We start from the raw sequence: 19,151 nt of genomic DNA, 5'->3' as shown, positions 1-19,151 counted from the left end.
TGCTTTCTACTCCTTTCTGCTCGAGAGTAGAAACTATAATGGCTAAATTCAGATTCAGCAAGTGTTTGGACTTGATTCTTCTGAATTTGACCCTCTGAAACTGATTTGGTTAATAGATGCAGGGACTCTCCAATTCCAAGGAAGAACTTTTTTCCACCTCTTTGAGTTTCTTAAACTTTGATTTTTTTGTGTAATGTCTCTGTTTGAAAATGGAGGAGGAATTGCTAGTATATAAATAAAGGCAACCAGTATCCTAGTATGGAAGTCATGTATTTGGATAGTTTGACGGAAGAGGTAGAGTTTGAATGTAAATCTACCTAAAGATTAACTCTCCGCTGCTTGAAAAATACCTTTGGCAAGTGAAGACTCACAGAATTTTTTTTCCTATTGTTTCCTTCCTGAAATGGAACAGAAATATTAAGAAGGGTATTACGGCTGAGAGGACTCTCTGAAATGCGAAATTATGTGGTTAAGAATTTCAGAGCTTCAGAGCAGAATTTCATCAAAATTGCTATGCTGAGCTGAGGGAAGACCCTGTAGGGGTCTTTACCCCTACAGGGTAAAGCAGAGGGGAAGAATACTTTCCAAGGGCCTTTTTATTGGAGATTCTGCGCCCGAAGTGAAGCAGGGCTGCTGGCCTTTACAGGATCTTGACGGATGCATGTCCTGGCCTAGCAAGCAGCTGTGTGGGAATTTGGAGCTAGGCTATCCAATGCACATATTTTCTACGTGAAATTGAAGCAAAGGAGAACAAAGCATGCTAATTCTGCTGTGGAGAAAAGGCTCCACATAGTGAATCAGTGCTGCAGAAACCTGCCTGCAGTTGTACTTCTTGCTGCTGTTTGACTCTTTTTTTTTTTTAAAACAAAAACAAAAACAAAAACTTGTCTGAGGCAGACAGCTTTTCTCTCACCCATTTTGTGGAATGGTTTACATGGCTTATCTTGGAGGGAAGAAAAGGCGTATAAAGATTGTGACGGTTATTCTACTGGGGGGTGGAGGGAGGATTGCGTGAAGTGAGCCCTCACAAAACTGTAAAACAGGAAGAAATTCACTAGCTCAGAAAACTGAAATTATAGGAGCAGAAATTCTCCTTCAGTGTCTAAAGGACTGACTCCTCAGTCTGGAATGCTGGTGCTCTCCTGCCTTTCTGATCAGAAGTCTTTCTTTTCTTGATGACTTCTTTATGACAGCAGGCCTTTTCTGGACAACTTCCCCTTATTCCTTCAACTTTCATCATATTTCCATTTGCACTCTACTGCTTCTCACATCGTGATTTTTATGTATTCTGATACCTAACCTGCTTTTCAACTGTTCCTCCAATGCATTGTGACTTCTTTAAACAGCCTACAGACATTCTAAAAAGAATCATTTAAAAATGCTGTAGCATAATACTTATTTATCCTTCTCCAAAAGGGCGGCGGGGGGGGGGGGGGAGGTCCTTTAAAGGAGCTTATCCTGACGTAAACAGTAATTTACTGTGTTGCTTTTACTTTTTGTGCTCAGCAGGCTTGACTTGTTATCAAGCATTTGATGACCTATTGATATGAAGATGCGGTGTATCAGGAGTTGGTGAACTACATTTAGATTGTCACAAAGTGTAGTACTATTTTCTCTGAAGTCATGCCTACTTTTGCCTAGTGTAGGCTTGTTGGAAAAGGGCTGTTTCTAGTCCAAAAATGGAGGCTGTGCTGTCATGTTTTCGGAAGGCTATTACTGTACCTACTTATGTACTTAGCGAAAGGTGAATTCATATTAAATATTGATTCTGGGAGACTTTACAGTAACAGATTGAATGTCCCCTGAAACTTGCATGCATTTGAATGTCTATAAAAGCAAATGAGATGTGTGACAAGGGACAGTTAGCAGTACCCTTTTCAGATGTAGTGTTTGTGTGCTGAAACCCGACGAGCTGGCAGGACTAGAAATAGCTCCGCAGATGGTACTTGGCAGCATAGCGAGCAGCTCTCCTCTCGCGTGCTCCTCGCTCTGCCTGTCAGTCGCAGTACCCAATGGCTGCCTAGAGATGGGGGAATGGCAAGCACGAATTCAGCTCGCAGGAGGCTGTGAGGTCAGACGTCAGGATTGCACTACGCATGGCTGAGTCAGTGACTGAGAGGAAATGGATTGAATTAATATCTAGAGGAGTTTGCGTCTTTGAACACTTAATGGATGTATAGCTACAATCCTCTTAGCCTTGAAGGGAAGATGATGGAGGAAAAAGTAAGGCTGGCTGATGTTGCAGTGAACTACTGATGAGATGATGGGAAATATCAAATATGCTGAACTTAAGTAATGCCAAAGGATGCTGATCTGGCTTCCAAAGCTGCCTTCTTGGAAGGAATAGAATTCCTTTGTGCTCTGATTTCAAAATTATTTCCATGCTTTTGTGTTTCTTCCCTGATAGATACAAGAGGAAGGTGCGTATCTGTTAACAGGAATAATCTGTGGACAGTATTTAGGAGAAGAATGAGTAAAAGGAGAAGTACTGTCCTTTGTGTATTGTCTGCTGACAAAGAGCAGACTTCAGGGGGAGGAAGGGGGCATAAGCATTGTCATTGTGTTAAGTCATAGTAGCATGAGCAGAACAGTTTTTTGTTTTTGTTTAAAGTCTCACAGAAATGTTGCTGTAACTTAGAGAGTTAAGGCTCTCTATCCCTTTTATATAAGTGCTGATTATGTGAATGCAAGCATCCTAGGAAAGGACTGGATCTAAGTTTGTATGTTAAGAGGAGTTAGTTAATATAAGTTTAGAAGGCAAGGGGGAAAAATGGATGAATGTCTGGGTTAATATTTCATTGCTGTGTCCCTTGCATTTAGCTAAGGTTTTATGGTGGATTTTCCTGGCAATAAGTATACTGGTTTGCCACCATAATTCTGTGCAGATAAGAGCCTGTTTTATAAAACAAGTATGTTTATTAGCAGTGTTAAGTAAGATGCACATGAACTTTGTATATTGGCATACATGATAATTGCTCTGGTGGCAGAATTAATTCAGTTTAATGACTACTTTTAAACATTAGTAAGATATTCAGAGCAATATGTTGTTATTTATAAAGACAAAGGGAGACTCTCAACAGATGACTGCAAAGCATCCTTAAATTGCTTTTACAGTGATTAAGGAAAAAAAAAAAAAAAAAGCTTTTGCTTTACTGCAGAAATACAAAGCATACCAGTATGACAAGCCTGCCATTTTGATGTTACTCTCTTCCTCCTTTACTTTATATTAAGCAGTTTTGCTTAAATAAAGCTCTGAGCTTATTTGATTTTTGTGTGACAGCTGCTTTTAAAGAAAATGCCTCTTTTTTCCTTTTGCAAAGACAGAGCTTCCTTTAGCAGCAGCTGAGGAAGAAAATAAATTCTATCACTTACTGACCCTGAAGTTCTTTCATGGGTGCAGAGCAGTAGTGTCCCAATGTTCCTCTGGAGCCAGGAAAGAACGATATATTGAATTTATGGAGATTGTCTAAATATGCTAGTGTTCTTTTTTTTTTCCCCTATAGGAAAGTAGAGGACAAAGCAAGACACGCTTTTTATAAACTTTTATGCTAGCTAGTCTACATATTCTGTGAATTTTTTTTTTCTTTTGATCCAGCTTTAGTGAATGAGGAAATGAGGGTGTGGATTTAAAATGTTTTTTTCTTTCTCTTTTACAGTTGTAAATTAAACACAATGTTAAGCACTCAGGAGAAGAAATTTACTTTTGTGTCTCAGTCATTGCTCATTTCCTGCAATCAGGAAATTAATTCAAAGTTCTAGATTGCAAATACTTCTTTTAAGAGTGAGTAAGAGATCTGAAACTGTGATGACTTTCTTGGAGGCTTAAAGTAGTGCAATGTGCCAAGAGCATCATTGATTGTTGTAGGCTGAAGTTACAGATTAATACAGTGTAACAGCCAGGTCTCCTGGAAGACTGGTGGCTTGCTGGCACTTTTACTATGAGTGGTTCACTACTGTTTGAAAAGCACTGTTTTATCTGGTCTACCTAATGCTTCTGTGAGCCCGAGCACTTACCGACACTTTCCCTGTTCTTGCAAGTAGGGCTTCTGTGCTTTTGTCGGGCTCTTTTGTCATCAGTGTAGGTGATGGTGGAGGCCTCGTTTGGCTTACCCACATCATTTTGGATCATTTTTTAGTTAAATCTCATTTTGGACAAAAGTTAAGCCTTGATGAACAAAATGCACTAAAAAGTCTTTGTTAATAACTTAAGAAATCATTAATTTAAAACTTTGTTACAGGAGAGGGAGTGACTATTTTGGTATAACCTATTAATGAGTTAAATAACTCATAACAAGACTTAGATTAGTGGTGTGAAGCAAAGAGTTTCTGCATTTCCTTCAACCCTCTCCCCATCCTTCCCCGCCTCACAATGGCTTTATTAGGAGGGAAGAAAAAAAAAAGATATTACTAACAAGTGCTTCTATCAAAAAATCAAATTCATTTAATAGTTCTGGTGTCTTCATTTTCTCTCAACACTTGCAACTTTTTCTAAAGCCTTTTTACAGTAAAGTCTAAGTCCTCTTCTTTCATACATAATACTGGCCACAGGTATAGGATTAAGGCTCCTTTTCTGACCAACTATAAATTAGCTCTGTAACACAGTTTTCCAAGTCAAATATTGCAAGGTAAAGCAAGTAAATGTTTTTCTTCTCACCTTGCAGATCCCAGCCCTCTTCTTATATTTTCTCTTTGTTCAGGTTTAAACTCTCTTCAGTTTTGTCTTGCTTACTGTAAAACAAAGTTGCATTTCAGTAGTAGTACTTCATCTGAGTACATATGCTACAGAACAAATGGAACTTCAAATTTTGTCAGGTATATATCCAGTGGCTCAAAGAAACGCATTTAAGTTTTTTGTGCATTGTGATTCAACAATGATGAGACTGAAGATTGACATTTTAAATGGCTGTAATTAAAATGAAGGAAGATTCATGATTCAGATGGGGCTGTCTCAAGCCAGACTACTTGAATTCTCAGATATCTTGCATTTTGTATATTGTTCTACTGGCTAATGGCTAGTGTGCCTATCTCAGTTAGCATTAACCTGTACATTCAAGGGGGAAGGTACAACATAGAAGAACAAATGAATGGTGTCTCCGGTTGCAATTTGAACAATGCCTCTTTCAAATTATTTACTAACTTACTAGCTTCAGAAACAAATTGATTTTGATATTTAAAGTTCCTGTCCTCCTCCACCTGGAAGCCTCTGCCTCCTTAGCAGTGCTGCATGCTGAACTACTCGTTCATGTGGCCCTGCTCTGAGGGGCTGGCCAGAGAAGGAAAGGTGCTCTGTGTGCACCTGTGCCCTCTTGGCCTCCTTTCCCCCCCCCCCACGGTTGCTCCCTGTGTACCTATTAAGGCAAAAGTAGCCCAGTTCCAGTAGTGGGAAAAAGAAGCTGGAACATTAAGAGCTAAACATGCCTGGCATCTCTTCCGAAATGACTAAGGAGGAAGGCTGATGCCAGCTGAGTCAGTGCGACTTCCTGTAGCACCTGTTTTTCTCCGCTCCTGTGAAGAGATTATTAACCAGGGCTCGCCCTCCATCAGTGTGAACTCTGAATCACTGCTTAGAAGGTAATGTGGCTTTAGATAGTTTTCTGGTATTAAGAGTTGCATTTTAATTGCCACCTTCTCTGTTAAAGGGTAATTTGTGTCTGCTCTGCCAAAATATGTGATATACTTGCAAATCCTTACAGAGGTTCTGTTTCATTTTTTTTTTAGAAACTAAAAGAACTAAAAGAAACTAAAATGCTTTGGTTATTGAGAAATAGAGAATCCTAATTTTGGTACTGTGAAATAGGGCACCTTCAAAACCACATTTCTCACAGCGTGGTTAAAAATATTATCTGGGGGCAGGATCAAAATGCTTCCTTGACAAAAGGCCCAATCATGTGGTTTTATTTGGATTTGCTGAGATAATTTGTCTCCAGACCGCTATGTATGTGTTTAAATATTCCTTTTTCCCCATGGTTATACCATGATATGCAAATATTAAACAGTTAAGGGCAAATGAGATATGAATTTTTTTTTCTTTTAAGTTTGAGAGTGTTTTTGTTAAGTTTAGCTGTTAGTATCATGATGATCTGATGATACTGGATGATGTACAGATGATAAATGATGACTATCATCTGTAAACAGGGTTCAGACTTTGGTTGTAGGTTAGGTTTTAATCATAGGCTGCAAACCATCACTTCCTCTAGTTTGTGGGCATATTCCATACCTGTTAAAATGGTTATCTTCTTTATGCGTTAAAGTGGTCAAAGGTTTTTCTAAATTGTTGGTGTTCATGAAAGGGATGTTTGAAGATCTCACTCCGGCAATTTTTTGCGAGTTTCATTTTCATAATACAGATTGTATCTCTATAATAGAGAAGTGTAGTATTACATATCTTTATACATTCAAGTAGCATTGGAGTTCTTGTGGAGTATACTGTTGCCTTTTAATGAAACTGGCTGGATCATTTTAATTCTTGGACTGTTCGTCTGAGCATTTCCAGCCGTAGGCAAGGCTTGCAGTTATTTTACTTTATTCAATAGACCTCTGGCTGACTTCACATCGAGAAGATGCATGTCTTATTGCAGCATATTTTCAGCTTGGCAAGAAACAGTATTGCAGTAGATTCTCTCTGCACCAAACTTCTGCTTTATCAGTTATGTGCGTCTTCCCTCACTCAAATGGGGTGGGGAGAAACTCGCATGCTTTAGCGGAGAGATGTATTTCTTATTCTTTGTGTACGAATATCCATTTTGTGCCAATTTTAGTACCAATGTAAACTGTATCATAAGGTCTATTATGGTCTGTTTTGTTCTAATTTAAAACTCCTCCTCTTGCATCAGTCATTGATACCTGAAGCTGAAACAGTGACGCTATAACATGTCATCCTAGATGCTCACTTTTTCGAAAGGCTTTGATTATTTATTTATTTATTTATTTATTTTTTAATTCTGAGCAAAGTAAAAAGAGGACATTTTGTGCAACTTGCTTGTACAGTTCATGTTCTTAAAATTTGCTGTGCTGTTTCTAGTTAGGCTGTTGTTCTTACCTCTTTGTGCTCTTGAATCATGTAGCGTTCGTAGCAGACATACTTAAGGTCTCTTGAGTAAGTTGTTGGATTCACAAGCTGTAAGCAAGTGGGTCATTGTGGCTCCTGTTTCTTGGTCACAAAGAAGTGGGAAATAATAATCCTTCTGTACCGGTCAGATCTTGTAGGTGTCCACACTAGTAATTCGGTACTTGGGGTTTTTTAGAAAGTTCTTTAGTTAAGCTTTTACCTTTTAAATGAGAAGTGTTGTCATGCCTGCGCTCAAAAGGCGGGTAACAAAGGATATGGGAATTCCATGGGGATGCAGGGAGACAGGTGTGTCTGTGCTGTCCTGACGAACCTATTTTGAACAGTATAAATTAAAGATATAAGTATTTTTGCTTAAATTGTTTTACTCTAGCTTTTGAAGTTGATAGCTAATTTTTAGCTTCTCAGAGTGCTAGACCCTGAACTAAGATGTTTTATTGGTAGGTTTAATAATTAATTACAAAATAAAATCTTAATTTAAGAAATGTAACATGACTTAATCTAAAACAGTCTAAGACTGTTGCATTAAATTTTGCTGACTTAGAACAAATGTCCTACTTCCTACTGACAGTGCTGTAGGTCTTAGCTGATATGTTTGCTCTCTGGGTTGTGATCTCTTACTATTGGCTCTTCCGAGAGGAACTGGAAATCAAAAAAAGAATGCACAGACTCTGACTGAGTCTGGATGCATTAACTAGCTTAAGGCTGACCTCCTTTTTAAAGGACAAGTTGCAAAAAAAGCCGAATGAATACTGAAAGTCTATACTTTGAAAAAAGTTTTCCAAAGCAGTTTTTATTGGAAAAAATAACGCCTACCTTTTAATTTCATTGTTTGATCTGAACACTTAATGTCACATTAAGAGTCAAAGTACAATGGTTAGTTGTATTTGGCTTACTGGTTCTGGAAGGGATTTCTGTGAATTCAGGTTCATAGGCAGGCTGATCAAGCAATGTCTCTGTAGATCGCACAGCAATAAGCAGGTATTTCTTGCTATCTACTCAACATTTCAAATCATTGCTCATATTTGTTAATATAAACGTGAATAAAGCAAAGAAAATGGAGGTGGATAATGTTCATCTTCAAACCATGTATGTGGAGCATAAATTGTAAATGCCTTTTAAAATTTAAATGTACAATGTTTATGAAACTTTGAAATGCTGAACACTTCTCTTATTTCTCTTTTTAGTACCTCATCTCGTATTGCTAAGGGACTAGACTGTGCAAAAATGAGCCTTCACAGTGCTAGTGGTGGACATGAGAGATCGAGGGACAGACGCAGATCAAGTGACAGATCTCGTGACTCATCCCATGAAAGAGCAGAATCTCAGCTCACTCCGTGCATCAGGAATGTTACTTCGCCAACAAGACAATATCATTCCGGTGTGTTCAGAGTCAATAGACTTGCAGGATTAAAAACTTGAAACTTAATTACTGTTTTGTTAAAAGAATAAAGTAAAAAGCATTCTTTTTGTTGGTGGTAGAACATACAGACTTCTAACATGTGCCCTCTGACCTGGGAGTAACCTTTTTTGCCAGGTCATCACTTTTTCTTCAGTCTGCAGCCTGTATTCTTGTGTGATGTTCTTATTTGGTTCGAAGCACAAAAGCGATTAAATTCTTCTGAGAACAGAATTGAGTGAAATATTCCCCTGACTTGGTAGCATTTAGATGTATAGAAATACAGATCTAGTAAAACCTTTTTTTTTTTTGGGGGGTGGGGGGGGAGAGAGAGAGGAGTAACAAACTTGGCTGCTCTCTTTGAACTATTGAACTACAGCACTAAACACAGGATTTTTGATGCTTAGCTCCTATATTTATGTTGAGCTGTTTTTTTCAAAAATGGAATGTTAAATTCTTGTATTCTTGTAATGGCTTTGGGAAGACAAGGTGGCTTTGATGCCAAAGTAGTAGAAACTTTGGAATCTCCTATATAAACGGTTGTTCTTTCTGTAGTTTTTCTTAATTATTGTTATTATTAGACTATCTTTAATTGGAAGAGCTTGTCTGTAACTTATCAAGTTGCCATGTTTTGTTTCTGGAGAGAATTAAGTTGCATAGAACTCATGTAAATCTAATTTTGTTTCACGTTTTTCTCCATTCACCTCCTCCCCCACAAGATCGAGAAAAGGATCACAGTTCATCTCGACCAAGCAGCCCTCGTCCTCAGAAGACTTCCCCAAATGGTTCCGCTGTCAGCATGGGGAACAGCAGCAGAAATAGTAGCCAGTCAAGTTCAGATGGCAGCTGCAAGGCTGGTGGAGAAATGGTATTTGTATATGAAAATGGAAAAGAGGGAGCTCGGAATGTAAGAACGTCTGAGCGAGTAACACTCATAGTGGACAACACTAGATTTGTTGTAGATCCTTCTATCTTTACTGCACAGCCTAATACAATGTTGGGCAGGTTTGTATCTTTTTTTAAATCTCTGTCTGTAGAAGAGAGTCATAAACACTTTGTATGTATTAAGAACTATGTTTAAATAGCTGTTGAACTTATCTTACTACAGCTGATCGGTTAATGTGTAATGTTATCACTTTGTAAAGGTCTTTGAAGTTAAAATCAGATACCTAAGTTATTCTCTGTATTTGGCAGAGATGCCAGTAAATATCTGTTACCTAGAGACAAAAGAGTTCCTAAGTAAATGAACATTTCATGACATATTCATTTCCTTCTGTCTTGCTGGGCATTGCTTCTGTATTCAGTCTGTCCCATGCTATCTCCTGTTTCTAAAGCTAGTTCCTTTGTAAAACAGAGTAGTGAGTCTAACTAGTCTCTTTCAAACTAGCAAGGAGGAGAACCTTGAAGGAACTCTTTTATTTTTGCGTAACGGACCTACCCTAACAACACTCAAGCTCAGCAGATTTTTCTTCTGAGGTGCCTTTTGGACAAGGGAATGTCAGAGGGATATTGTCGATATAGTGCGACAGTCAGTGTCTCTCAGCATAGAGACCTAGCATTTAAAATTGAAGGAAAGTCCACAGAGGTGCATGTAATACTTTATATAGAAACTATAAAGACCAATATATTTAACAGGTTTACTCGGTAGGAAAAAGGTTTTATATTTTACTTGCTTGTTTACAAACTTGCAGAAGAATAAAACAGTAAAGGGAAATAAAGAGAAGTAATCATTAATACAATTAAATCCTTGATATAAGGAATTTGCTTATGTATAATATATGCACACATGTCTACAAGTAAACATCCATTATAACAGATGCTCTGTCAGTGTGAAGCTATGGTGAATTAGTCTCATTTTTCATGTTCACCCTCGGAGTAAGTGGTGCTGGGTAATGGACTAGATTTCTTTGTGTAGCTGAGTTATTCTGCCCTCAGGGATTGGTCCAAGGAACAACCTTATTTTATCTTCTGGTAATTCAAAAGTAGGTTAATAAAAATATGGCAATATTGCTCTAAAAGGCAAGTTATTTATAAACCCACTCTTCCTCAGTGCCAATTTACAGTACACTGAGCAAGAACTGCCTCACTAGCATGTGCTAGGAGGTAAAAGTAGCTACAGTAGGAATGTATTATTTGCCTTAAGCCTGTACCCTATTAAACTGCCACTTTCATAAATATTATATTCTTTCTTGGCTTAGAAAGTAGACAGAAAATTCATGTCAAATCAGCAAATGGAAAAAATGAGTTTGTTCTTTATTGTAAGTGTACACTGTACTCCCACTGCATGTTTCCTTGGTGGGTGTGTATGAAAGCAAAATTCTGCCATCTGGTAGGTTTGTAAAGTAAAACATAAAGAGTAGATGGCAATATTTTTGTAAGCATAGGGTGTAGTTGAGATACTTTTATAAAAGTTATTTGTTTGTTTTTTTTCCTGGCAATCTAATGGGATATTGTAGATATAGTTTGGGACATGAAGAAAAGTTTCATTTGTAGTTGTCTCCTTAGCCTAAATTTCCATGCATCCTAACTGGGAGAAATTGGCTGTACGTGCTGTGCTTATTTATGGGCATCTTCTGTGAGAATGGTATTTTAACTTTGAAATTAACTAAATTTTTTAAATTAATTAAATTTAGATGAGTGTATCTATTTGAACACTTAAGCTCTGTTTCTCAAATTACCTCAGGTGTTTTTTAAATAATCAGAATTTCACAGCAGAAATTGTTTTTGTGCTGCATCCACCACACAAGTGCCAAAGAAGGTATCTTCTGGGCTCCTGCCTAACTTCCATACTGGCAGGAAATGGCCTGGTTTAACTCTTGTTTTGATCAAATAATATTGGTAGGTGAAGGCTCAAGAATAAAACTAGTCTTTCCTCAGTTACACTACCCTGCTTTCTATTTCCTAGTGGTGTTGCTAAACATAAACTAAACCAAACACTGTGCATACATACGAGATGGGTTAGCCTTTCCTTTCCCCTGCCGTTCCAGAACAACTTCTGACATTTTACTTTTCAGCTTTACAAAAAAACATAGCAAGGAATTCTAACTAAGTTACTTATTTTCTTGAATAGGATGTTTGGATCAGGCAGAGAACATAACTTTACGCGTCCTAATGAAAAAGGAGAGTATGAAGTTGCTGAAGGAATTGGATCCACTGTGTTTCGTGCTATTCTGGTGAGTTTTTATGGAAGTCAAAAGGCAGAGGGAGGTACTATTAGACCAAATAATATAAGTATTAACAAATACAAAAGTTCTTGATTTAGCCTTACTTATATAACTGGACATATTGTGGTTGGAATAAATGCTGTTCTTCTGTACTGTTCTTTGGAGGAAAAACAAAAAAAGCTTAGTATGAAAACACTCCTAGGTTTTTTAAAGATGCATGTATGTTAGCCGTAGAGACAGAACACATGAAACAAACCAAAAAATACTGCTTCCCAGAAATCTGTCCACCTTCTCCTACGTCACCTAGTTCAGACATATTTGCCTTCTCTTGTACTGAAATTAGGTAAAGTACAGTACCTGAAATTAATTTACTGCAGGTAACAGGAGAAAAATGAATTTCAGTCTGAGAAGAACATGGCCTCTTGCACATTTCATGTTTGCACAAAGAAGTAGAGCTGTTATAGTACTTTATTGACAGAACCAGAATAACAAAAGCTGGGTGATGTATAGTTAAAAGAAAGCATACATGCACCAAAATGATCGATACTAACGGTTGTCATTTAAATAGCAATTTTAACGAGAACTTACTGCTCTGAAAGCAACTGCTTCAGAAATTTGATCAGTTTGAGGACAATAGTATTCACAAAGTTTAACACACATGTTGGCTCTCACTTAAATTAATTGTTAGGGGGGTTGATTGTGGAGAGAGCCGTATAAACAATTAAATGTTTGTCAGTGAATATTTTAGAGTGCATTGTGCTTCTTGTTTACGGCATTACTTTAGGATTACTACAAGACTGGAGTGATACGCTGCCCTGATGGGATATCTATTCCTGAACTGAGGGAAGCATGTGACTATCTCTGTATCTCCTTTGAGTATAGTACTATTAAATGCAGAGATCTCAGTAAGTATGGAATTTTTTTAAAGGACTAATTTAAGCAATGTTTTTATTTCAAACTGCATCCTTTATTAAAAGTAAGAAACATGCATGACAAGAACAAAATTTGTCCTTTAAGTCCTATGTGATAGACCTCCAAAGAGAATGGATTCACAACTTTTTTTAAATAGATAGTATTTGAGATAATGAAACAAAACAGCCGGAACATGCATTTTTCTGCTGTGCTCAGCTCTGAGGAATACTTAAAATCTATTGATGTATTTGCAGTACAGATGTATTTTTGCAGAGGAGGGGGAGAATAACTTATTCCACTCCTCACTTGAGAGAGAGAGAGAGAGAGAGAAGCTATGTTGCTAGCAGAAGAAGTACAACTGCTGGTGTGTTGCATTCCAAGTGTGTAGCATCTCTCCAACTCTCCTTTGCTGAATGCGGCCAAAGTTTTGGCCAAAGTTTTAAAATGACTTAGCCTTTGTCTTACTGTCTCATGACTCTTGTGTAGTTCAGCACAGCGCCTGCCTAGCGAGTCAATCTGTGCAGTTCCAGCTGTAAGTTGGGTTCAGGGGCTGATGTGTGCCTCTCGCAGCCAAGCTGCAAGGTGCTGTTGCTTGTGCTGTTGCCTTGCGTGTTGCCTGCTGAGTCATGCTCTCTCTGCACTTTGTCCTTAGCAGAAATATTTAGTAGCTGATACTGTGAAGGTTTTGAGAGCCTTTGATTTTTGAGCTGCTGTTTTCTTTTGGGAAGCTTGAAAGGAGTCTTGCACACAATTACCAAATATTTAGCAGTGGTAAAACATTCAGGAGTTTTTCTCAGTGTTGCTGAAGTCACTACACTGTCTCCCCAACAGAATGGTAATATCTGTAGGACAGTCCTATCAGTTTGAACTGCTGATGTGGTTCTGGTGAACATCTGAAAAGGTTCCGATCTTATGCAAACTAATAAATATATATTTACAGCTGTCTGCAGTAAATAATACAAAATAAAGAGAACTGCTGTGTTTCTTTTGCTTGTATTTCTTAACCAACTTTTCAAATATGTCTATGCTTCTAAACTTTATTTCAGGTGCTCTCATGCATGAATTGTCAAATGATGGTGCTCGCAAGCAGTTTGAGTTCTACCTAGAAGAAATGATTCTCCCATTAATGGTAGCCAGTGCTCAAAGTGGTGAAAGAGAGTGCCATATTGTTGTGCTGACAGATGATGATGTGGTTGACTGGGATGAAGAGTATCCCCCACAAATGGGAGAGGAGTATTCACAAAGTAAATTGTTTTTTTTTCTTCATGGTTTTCACTGAGCCACACTATGGCAAAGGTAGTAAACATGCTGCTTTAACTTATTCCTGAGCACTGTTAGCAAAGTTTTTACAATACCCCTAATACTTCACAAAAACTTAGTTTTTGTAGTTCTGCTTAATATTTTGCTGCATTTAAGCATATGTTGCATGTTACATTCAAATATAGGTTAAGAGGAACTAATCTTTATTTTTAAGGCATTGTTAGTCAAGGGGGGGTGGCAAGGAAATGCTTTCAGAAAGGAAATTTTCTTGCTTGACAAGAAAAGTTGGATAGGAGTCCTGTTTACTGTGGGAGAGCAAACAGGGCTTTGAAACAGAAAAGTGAGTGTTTGTTAATATTTTGGAAGAGTAACAGCTTGGTATATAGATGAGTTAAAGCACCTGTTAATGGAGTGCCCTTCCCTGCATGTATGTTATCCTTGTAGCTGGAAATCTCTCCAATGGGAAAACTTGGTTTCAGGGTTTTGAAGGGGGAGGTGGGAGCTTGAGATGCCCTTTGTACTCCAGAAGCATAAAACCCTGTTAGAAGTCTCCCTGGGAAAAACAAACAAACAAACAAACAAAAACCCCAAACCTCTCCTAGGGTTTTTTGAAGGATTCTAACCTACAGTTACATAGCTATCCCTCCAAGGGGAGAATAGATGTAAATACAAATCAAATGTGGTTGTTCTAACATAGTAACATAACTAGCTCTGGTTTCTTGGACCTCCATGTCTCAAATGTGAATTAAAAATACCTCATATCCTAAGTAACGAGCCAGGCACATACTTGCCTTAAAAATTATTTAGGTCTCTGCAGCTCTACAAGATTAATGGCCCCAATGGCTTCCCTTCAAGTGCTATATAAACTAAATTTCATAGGACTCCCTCTTGTTCTGCTTCATGTGTCTGGGTTTTCTGAAACTGATTTGTCCGGAACTCAGATCTCTCTTATGTTGTGGCAGGAAGAATGGAGAGGTTTCTGAATGTCTGCAGGACTCCCATGTTTAAGGGGTGCGGGAGGTGGGAAATTGAGATGTCCTTTTTTGTGGAGCTGAGATTGGGAGTATTTCATGTGGTTTGCTCTGTGAATTGTCCTATTACATTCTAAACTGTTCAAAAATCTAAGTGTACAAAACAGATGAGATTTGGGGGGGGGGGGGGGGAGGAACTGCAGCTGATCAGCTTCACAGTGTCTTCAGCCATTTTTCTCTGATTTCTGTCCTGGATATTCTGAGAGGTTCTTAAGTCTTTGTCTCTCCTTCTCTCCCCCTCATTCTAAAATATTCGAAATACTTGATTAAAGCAAAACAGTAGAAGCAAGATTATGAAATTTTTGTGTTGTAAGACTAGAAGTTTAATCTTTGAATACACATTTTCTCATTTCTAGTTATTTACAGCACAAAGTTGTATAGATTCTTCAAATATATTGAAAATCGAGATGTGGCCAAATCCGTTCTGAAGGAAAGGGGGCTCAAGAAGATCCGATTAGGCATTGAAGGTGAGGAAAATTTTGCTTACAAGCTGGCTCTTTGGGAAGGAGCTTTGTTGCAGTTCCCTACTTTATAATCATCTCCACAGTTGAAGAAATCAGGGTCGATACTGTGTATCATATCGAGGCTAGATAATACAAGAGCCAGAGGGTGAATGGTACTCAATAAGCAAGTGGTCCTGCTAGAAAACCTGATTACAGGCTCATGGCTGGTCTACAAAACTTAGACCAGCTCACGGCTGGTCTACAAAATTGGAAACTTAAATCACAGATCAGATCAACACTGCTCTCTGCTTTTGAGGTCCCGCGTCCTGCCTTCCAGCTCGTAGTGTTATAAAAACAGCTTGATGCTTTGGTTTAAGGAAGGAGCCAACTAGCTTTGCCTGTAAAACTTGGAACGGTCTTCTCACTAAAATATATGCTAAAAGCATATTCATTATTGGTAGCATTGTAACCTCTTTCTTTACAATTCAGTTGGTAGTTAAAACTTGTGACTGTGTTTTCCTTCCTTAGCTAACGTCAAGTATTAACACAATGGCATCTGCTCCGATACAGGATGCTGACAGTGACAACTACTAATCTTCACTAAGCTTTCATATGTTGTCTTTTTGTAAAAGAAAAGCCTGAACTAATCAATCAGTACAAGAACTATTAACTTTTGCTATTATGTGATGTTTCTTAGGTTACCCTACATACAAAGAGAAAGTGAAAAAGCGACCAGGTGGAAGGCCTGAGGTGATTTACAACTATGTCCAAAGACCATTTATTCGGATGTCATGGGAGAAGGAGGAAGGAAAGAGTCGACATGTTGACTTTCAGTGTGTGAAAAGCAAATCTATTACAAATTTAGCAGCAGCAGCAGCAGATATACCCCAGGACCAGCTTGTGGTAATGCATCCCACCCCCCAAGTAGATGAGTTGGATATTCTGCCTATTCATCCTCCACCTAATAACAGTGAGATGGATACTGAGGGACAAAACCCAGCACTCTGATGTAGTCTCGTATTAAAACAAAAGCATGCTACCTTAAAGTGACTCTGTACTCAACTCATACCACACTGCAGTTCCAGTTTTCTCCATTGTGTAACAGTGTTTAGGATATTGCAGTATGGACTTTTCAAAAGACCAAAGGGAGTATCTGATTGTTTTCTAAGGAGTACAGACAAAACATCCTGCGGTTACAGTTACATACATGTATTTGTTTACCAGTAGGTTTGTGACATTGGTTATTTGTATGCTGGACTGTCCTCACTCTTAAGCCCATCAAAAACAATGGGATATTGGTGGCTAGTGTACATTCAATATTGTTACACATGGGCTAGAATGCAGAATTGGAACTGATAGTAGCACTTTATAAATGGTTGATAAATGGAATTTCAAGCCATTTTTTATAAATGTATTGCACAATACTAACAAAGTGCTTCTATCAAGTGTTAACTGTAAATAGTTTTGCTCTGACTAGATTGACCCTTTTAAAGTTATTGTATGTGGTTGAGCACAAAAATACTACTACTGGGTTTTTGGATTGAGGACATGATTCAAATACCCATTTAACATCTTGTTAAACTCAAAAGTTCTTCAGTGAATTTTTTCACTTGTTTGCAGCGTGAGCCATGTTCAAAAGTTGTGAACAACTGATAGGGGCTTTATCTTAAATTTTGCCTTACCTTAATCTGTTCACAAATATTTATTTACTAAATTTTTCATAAGTGTCATGAAATAGGAAAATGCAAAAGGTTCATTCTTCATTTATTAATGATTGTAAACAAGTTTTTCATTTGAATAAAATTTCCATTATTTTAATTGGTTTGAATTATCTGTGACTAAGATTAAGTACACAGATGAATTTTGAAAGTAGCTGCTTTTCTTTCCTTACGGTGGTTGGAGAACACTTAGATTCTTACTTCATATTTTGGGTGAAAAAAAGTATTGTGGTATATTAAAGAGAAATCTGTGGCACTGCCAGACTTACCTTAACTAGCCTTTTTGTTGCAATTTTTTTTTTTTTGTAGTTTAAGCTCGAACAGAGTAAAGCAGTAACTTCTCTAGAAATACACTTGCAGTATTTTGTCATTACAATGTATGTGAGGTGTTATTTTCCTCCCTTTTCCCCGAAAGAAAGAAATGATAAATAGGCAACTGCTTCAAGCATGCACCTTCAGCAGGGTTTTATCAAATTTATTTATCAAAGTAAATGTTCCATTTTAGAACAAGGGAAACATTTATTTTAAAAATATTTAACTGTCTAATACATTACACTTTAACAATATTTATAGTAAAGGATTCTTACAAGAAAGAATAAACAGCTTTATGGTACAATTAGTGTAAGAAATATCCACATGGGGACTGTTTTGCAGTGTAAAAACACACCATACATCTGAAATGGTCATTTGCATATAAAAGCTACCACTGATGCCAGTGAGTTGCACAGTGATTTTAAAAAAAAATTCAACAACAGAATCCAAAATATACAAGTAATGCAAGCTATACACAGCTAATCAAATCCACACAAACACTGTAGCGGGTTATTCCACATTGTCTGAAGTTACACATGGTAGGATGAGGTGCATTCTGATATGGCTTTTATGAAATTCATACATAAAAGCTTCTCCATCCAGCAAGTTTCACAGACTGTAGAACTCCACCAATAAATGCACTTTGATATTTGGATGTTGAAGCAAGGTGCATCATTTACAAGGGCCATGGCAAATCACTGAAGTCCACAGGGCCACCAAGACCTGCATCTGCTTCAAGAAGGCTCATTATTACAGCCATTGCTGCTTCATCATTGCTAGGGCTGCTTGATCCTTGATCGTTGTCAATCATATCAATGCCTATATGAGAGTTTTCCCCTGTAAGCATAAATACAATAAGTTGTCACAAGTCTAGATTTATTTCATGACTTGACTTGCAATGGTCACTTGCCAAATGGCTTGGAGTAGAACATCTGAACAGGCTGAATTATAAGAGTATTAATATGTTTGATAGCCAGGTTGCCACAGTTTCAGGGATACTGTTGATACCTGGGAGTTAAGAGTACAAAGGTTAGGTCACTTCTCAGAAGCGACCAGTATACCTGATATAGACCATCTTATGATATGTTCTACTACACGAATAAATCTAGATTAATGCCTAGGAGTCAGCTTAGTCTTTTTTATTGTCTCCAGCTGTTTAAAAGGATTCATAAGAAGTAGACAAGGAGTTCACCTAATGCACACCTGTTCAGCAAGAGAAAACAGGCTTGCATCCACTATTTAAAAAAAATGACAAGACAAAGCAACTTAGTCAAACAGATTGTCAGGCTACTCTTGTAGCCACCTTTTTAGGCACACTTAAAGGGGTAGGTTATGAGCTTTATCGCTCAGCTAAGTAAGTGGTACAGACGGTAAAAGCAAGCTATTGCTAAAAGCAATCATCTTGTTACCGTCATCTGTGCTGTTGTCATGTGTTTAGCTGATATTGAGGTAAGTTATTGTATGTCCTTGCTTACCAAGAATAGAGGAGTTGTCGGAATATGGGTAACCAGAGTTATCTTGGATTTGCCCAGACAGTAACCCAGCTGAAGGGATGTCTGGAGTGCCGCCATTCAAGACCTTAAAAGAGAAAATAGACGACGTAGAGCAGGATGTTATATTACAGTTTAAGATGTAAGATATTGTCTCATACCAGGATACCTTTTAATACAATGAGGATGGACTTCCTGAAAAAAAAAAACAGCTTCTAAAGGCTAGTTAATGAGACCCATTGTAAATTAAGATCTACTTCCCCTCTATTATGCCCATCAAGCACATGCCAGATGGATAACAGATCCCTTCCTTTGCAGTCGTGAGACAAAGTCAGCACTATATGCTAAACTTCTAA

General features: G+C 37.8%; 2 protein-coding genes across 17 annotated transcripts in view; one reads left to right on the top strand and one right to left on the bottom strand.

The window, feature by feature from the left end:
• The window catches only part of BTBD10 (BTB domain containing 10), a 29,556-nt gene extending 12,463 nt beyond the window's left edge, over window positions 1-17,093 (top strand). For 2 of the 4 annotated variants that reach the window (XM_068945154.1, XM_068945153.1), the window contains 7 exons: window positions 8,254-8,447; window positions 9,185-9,470; window positions 11,536-11,638; window positions 12,414-12,534; window positions 13,588-13,785; window positions 15,189-15,299; window positions 15,973-17,093. In XM_068945154.1, the coding sequence (XP_068801255.1) occupies window positions 8,294-8,447; window positions 9,185-9,470; window positions 11,536-11,638; window positions 12,414-12,534; window positions 13,588-13,785; window positions 15,189-15,299; window positions 15,973-16,283 (1,284 nt within the window). In that variant the 5' untranslated portion in view covers window positions 8,254-8,293 and the 3' untranslated portion in view covers window positions 16,284-17,093. Of the gene's footprint in view, window positions 1-2,061; window positions 2,224-2,260; window positions 2,421-8,253; window positions 8,448-9,184; window positions 9,471-11,535; window positions 11,639-12,413; window positions 12,535-13,587; window positions 13,786-15,188; window positions 15,300-15,972 lie in introns of those variants that run through there. The other 2 variants (XM_009687082.2, XM_009687067.2) reach the window with 2 other exon arrangements.
• Window positions 17,094-17,433: 340 nt separating this feature from the next.
• BMAL1 (basic helix-loop-helix ARNT like 1) overlaps window positions 17,434-19,151 on the bottom strand; it is a 55,474-nt gene continuing 53,756 nt past the window's right edge. For all 13 annotated transcript variants that reach the window (XM_068945144.1, XM_068945143.1, XM_068945142.1 and 10 more), the window contains 2 exons: window positions 18,781-18,883; window positions 17,434-18,142 (listed from right to left, as the gene is read on the bottom strand). In XM_068945144.1, the coding sequence (XP_068801245.1) occupies window positions 17,982-18,142; window positions 18,781-18,883 (264 nt within the window). In that variant the 3' untranslated portion in view covers window positions 17,434-17,981. The remainder of the gene's footprint in view (window positions 18,143-18,780; window positions 18,884-19,151) is intronic.

The sequence above is a fragment of the Struthio camelus genome, chromosome 5, assembly GCF_040807025.1.
Source record: "Struthio camelus isolate bStrCam1 chromosome 5, bStrCam1.hap1, whole genome shotgun sequence".
NCBI classification, from domain to species: domain Eukaryota; kingdom Metazoa; phylum Chordata; class Aves; order Struthioniformes; family Struthionidae; genus Struthio; species Struthio camelus.
Note: the sequence above shows the minus strand (reverse complement) of the source record. Positions and strands in the feature narration are given on the sequence as shown.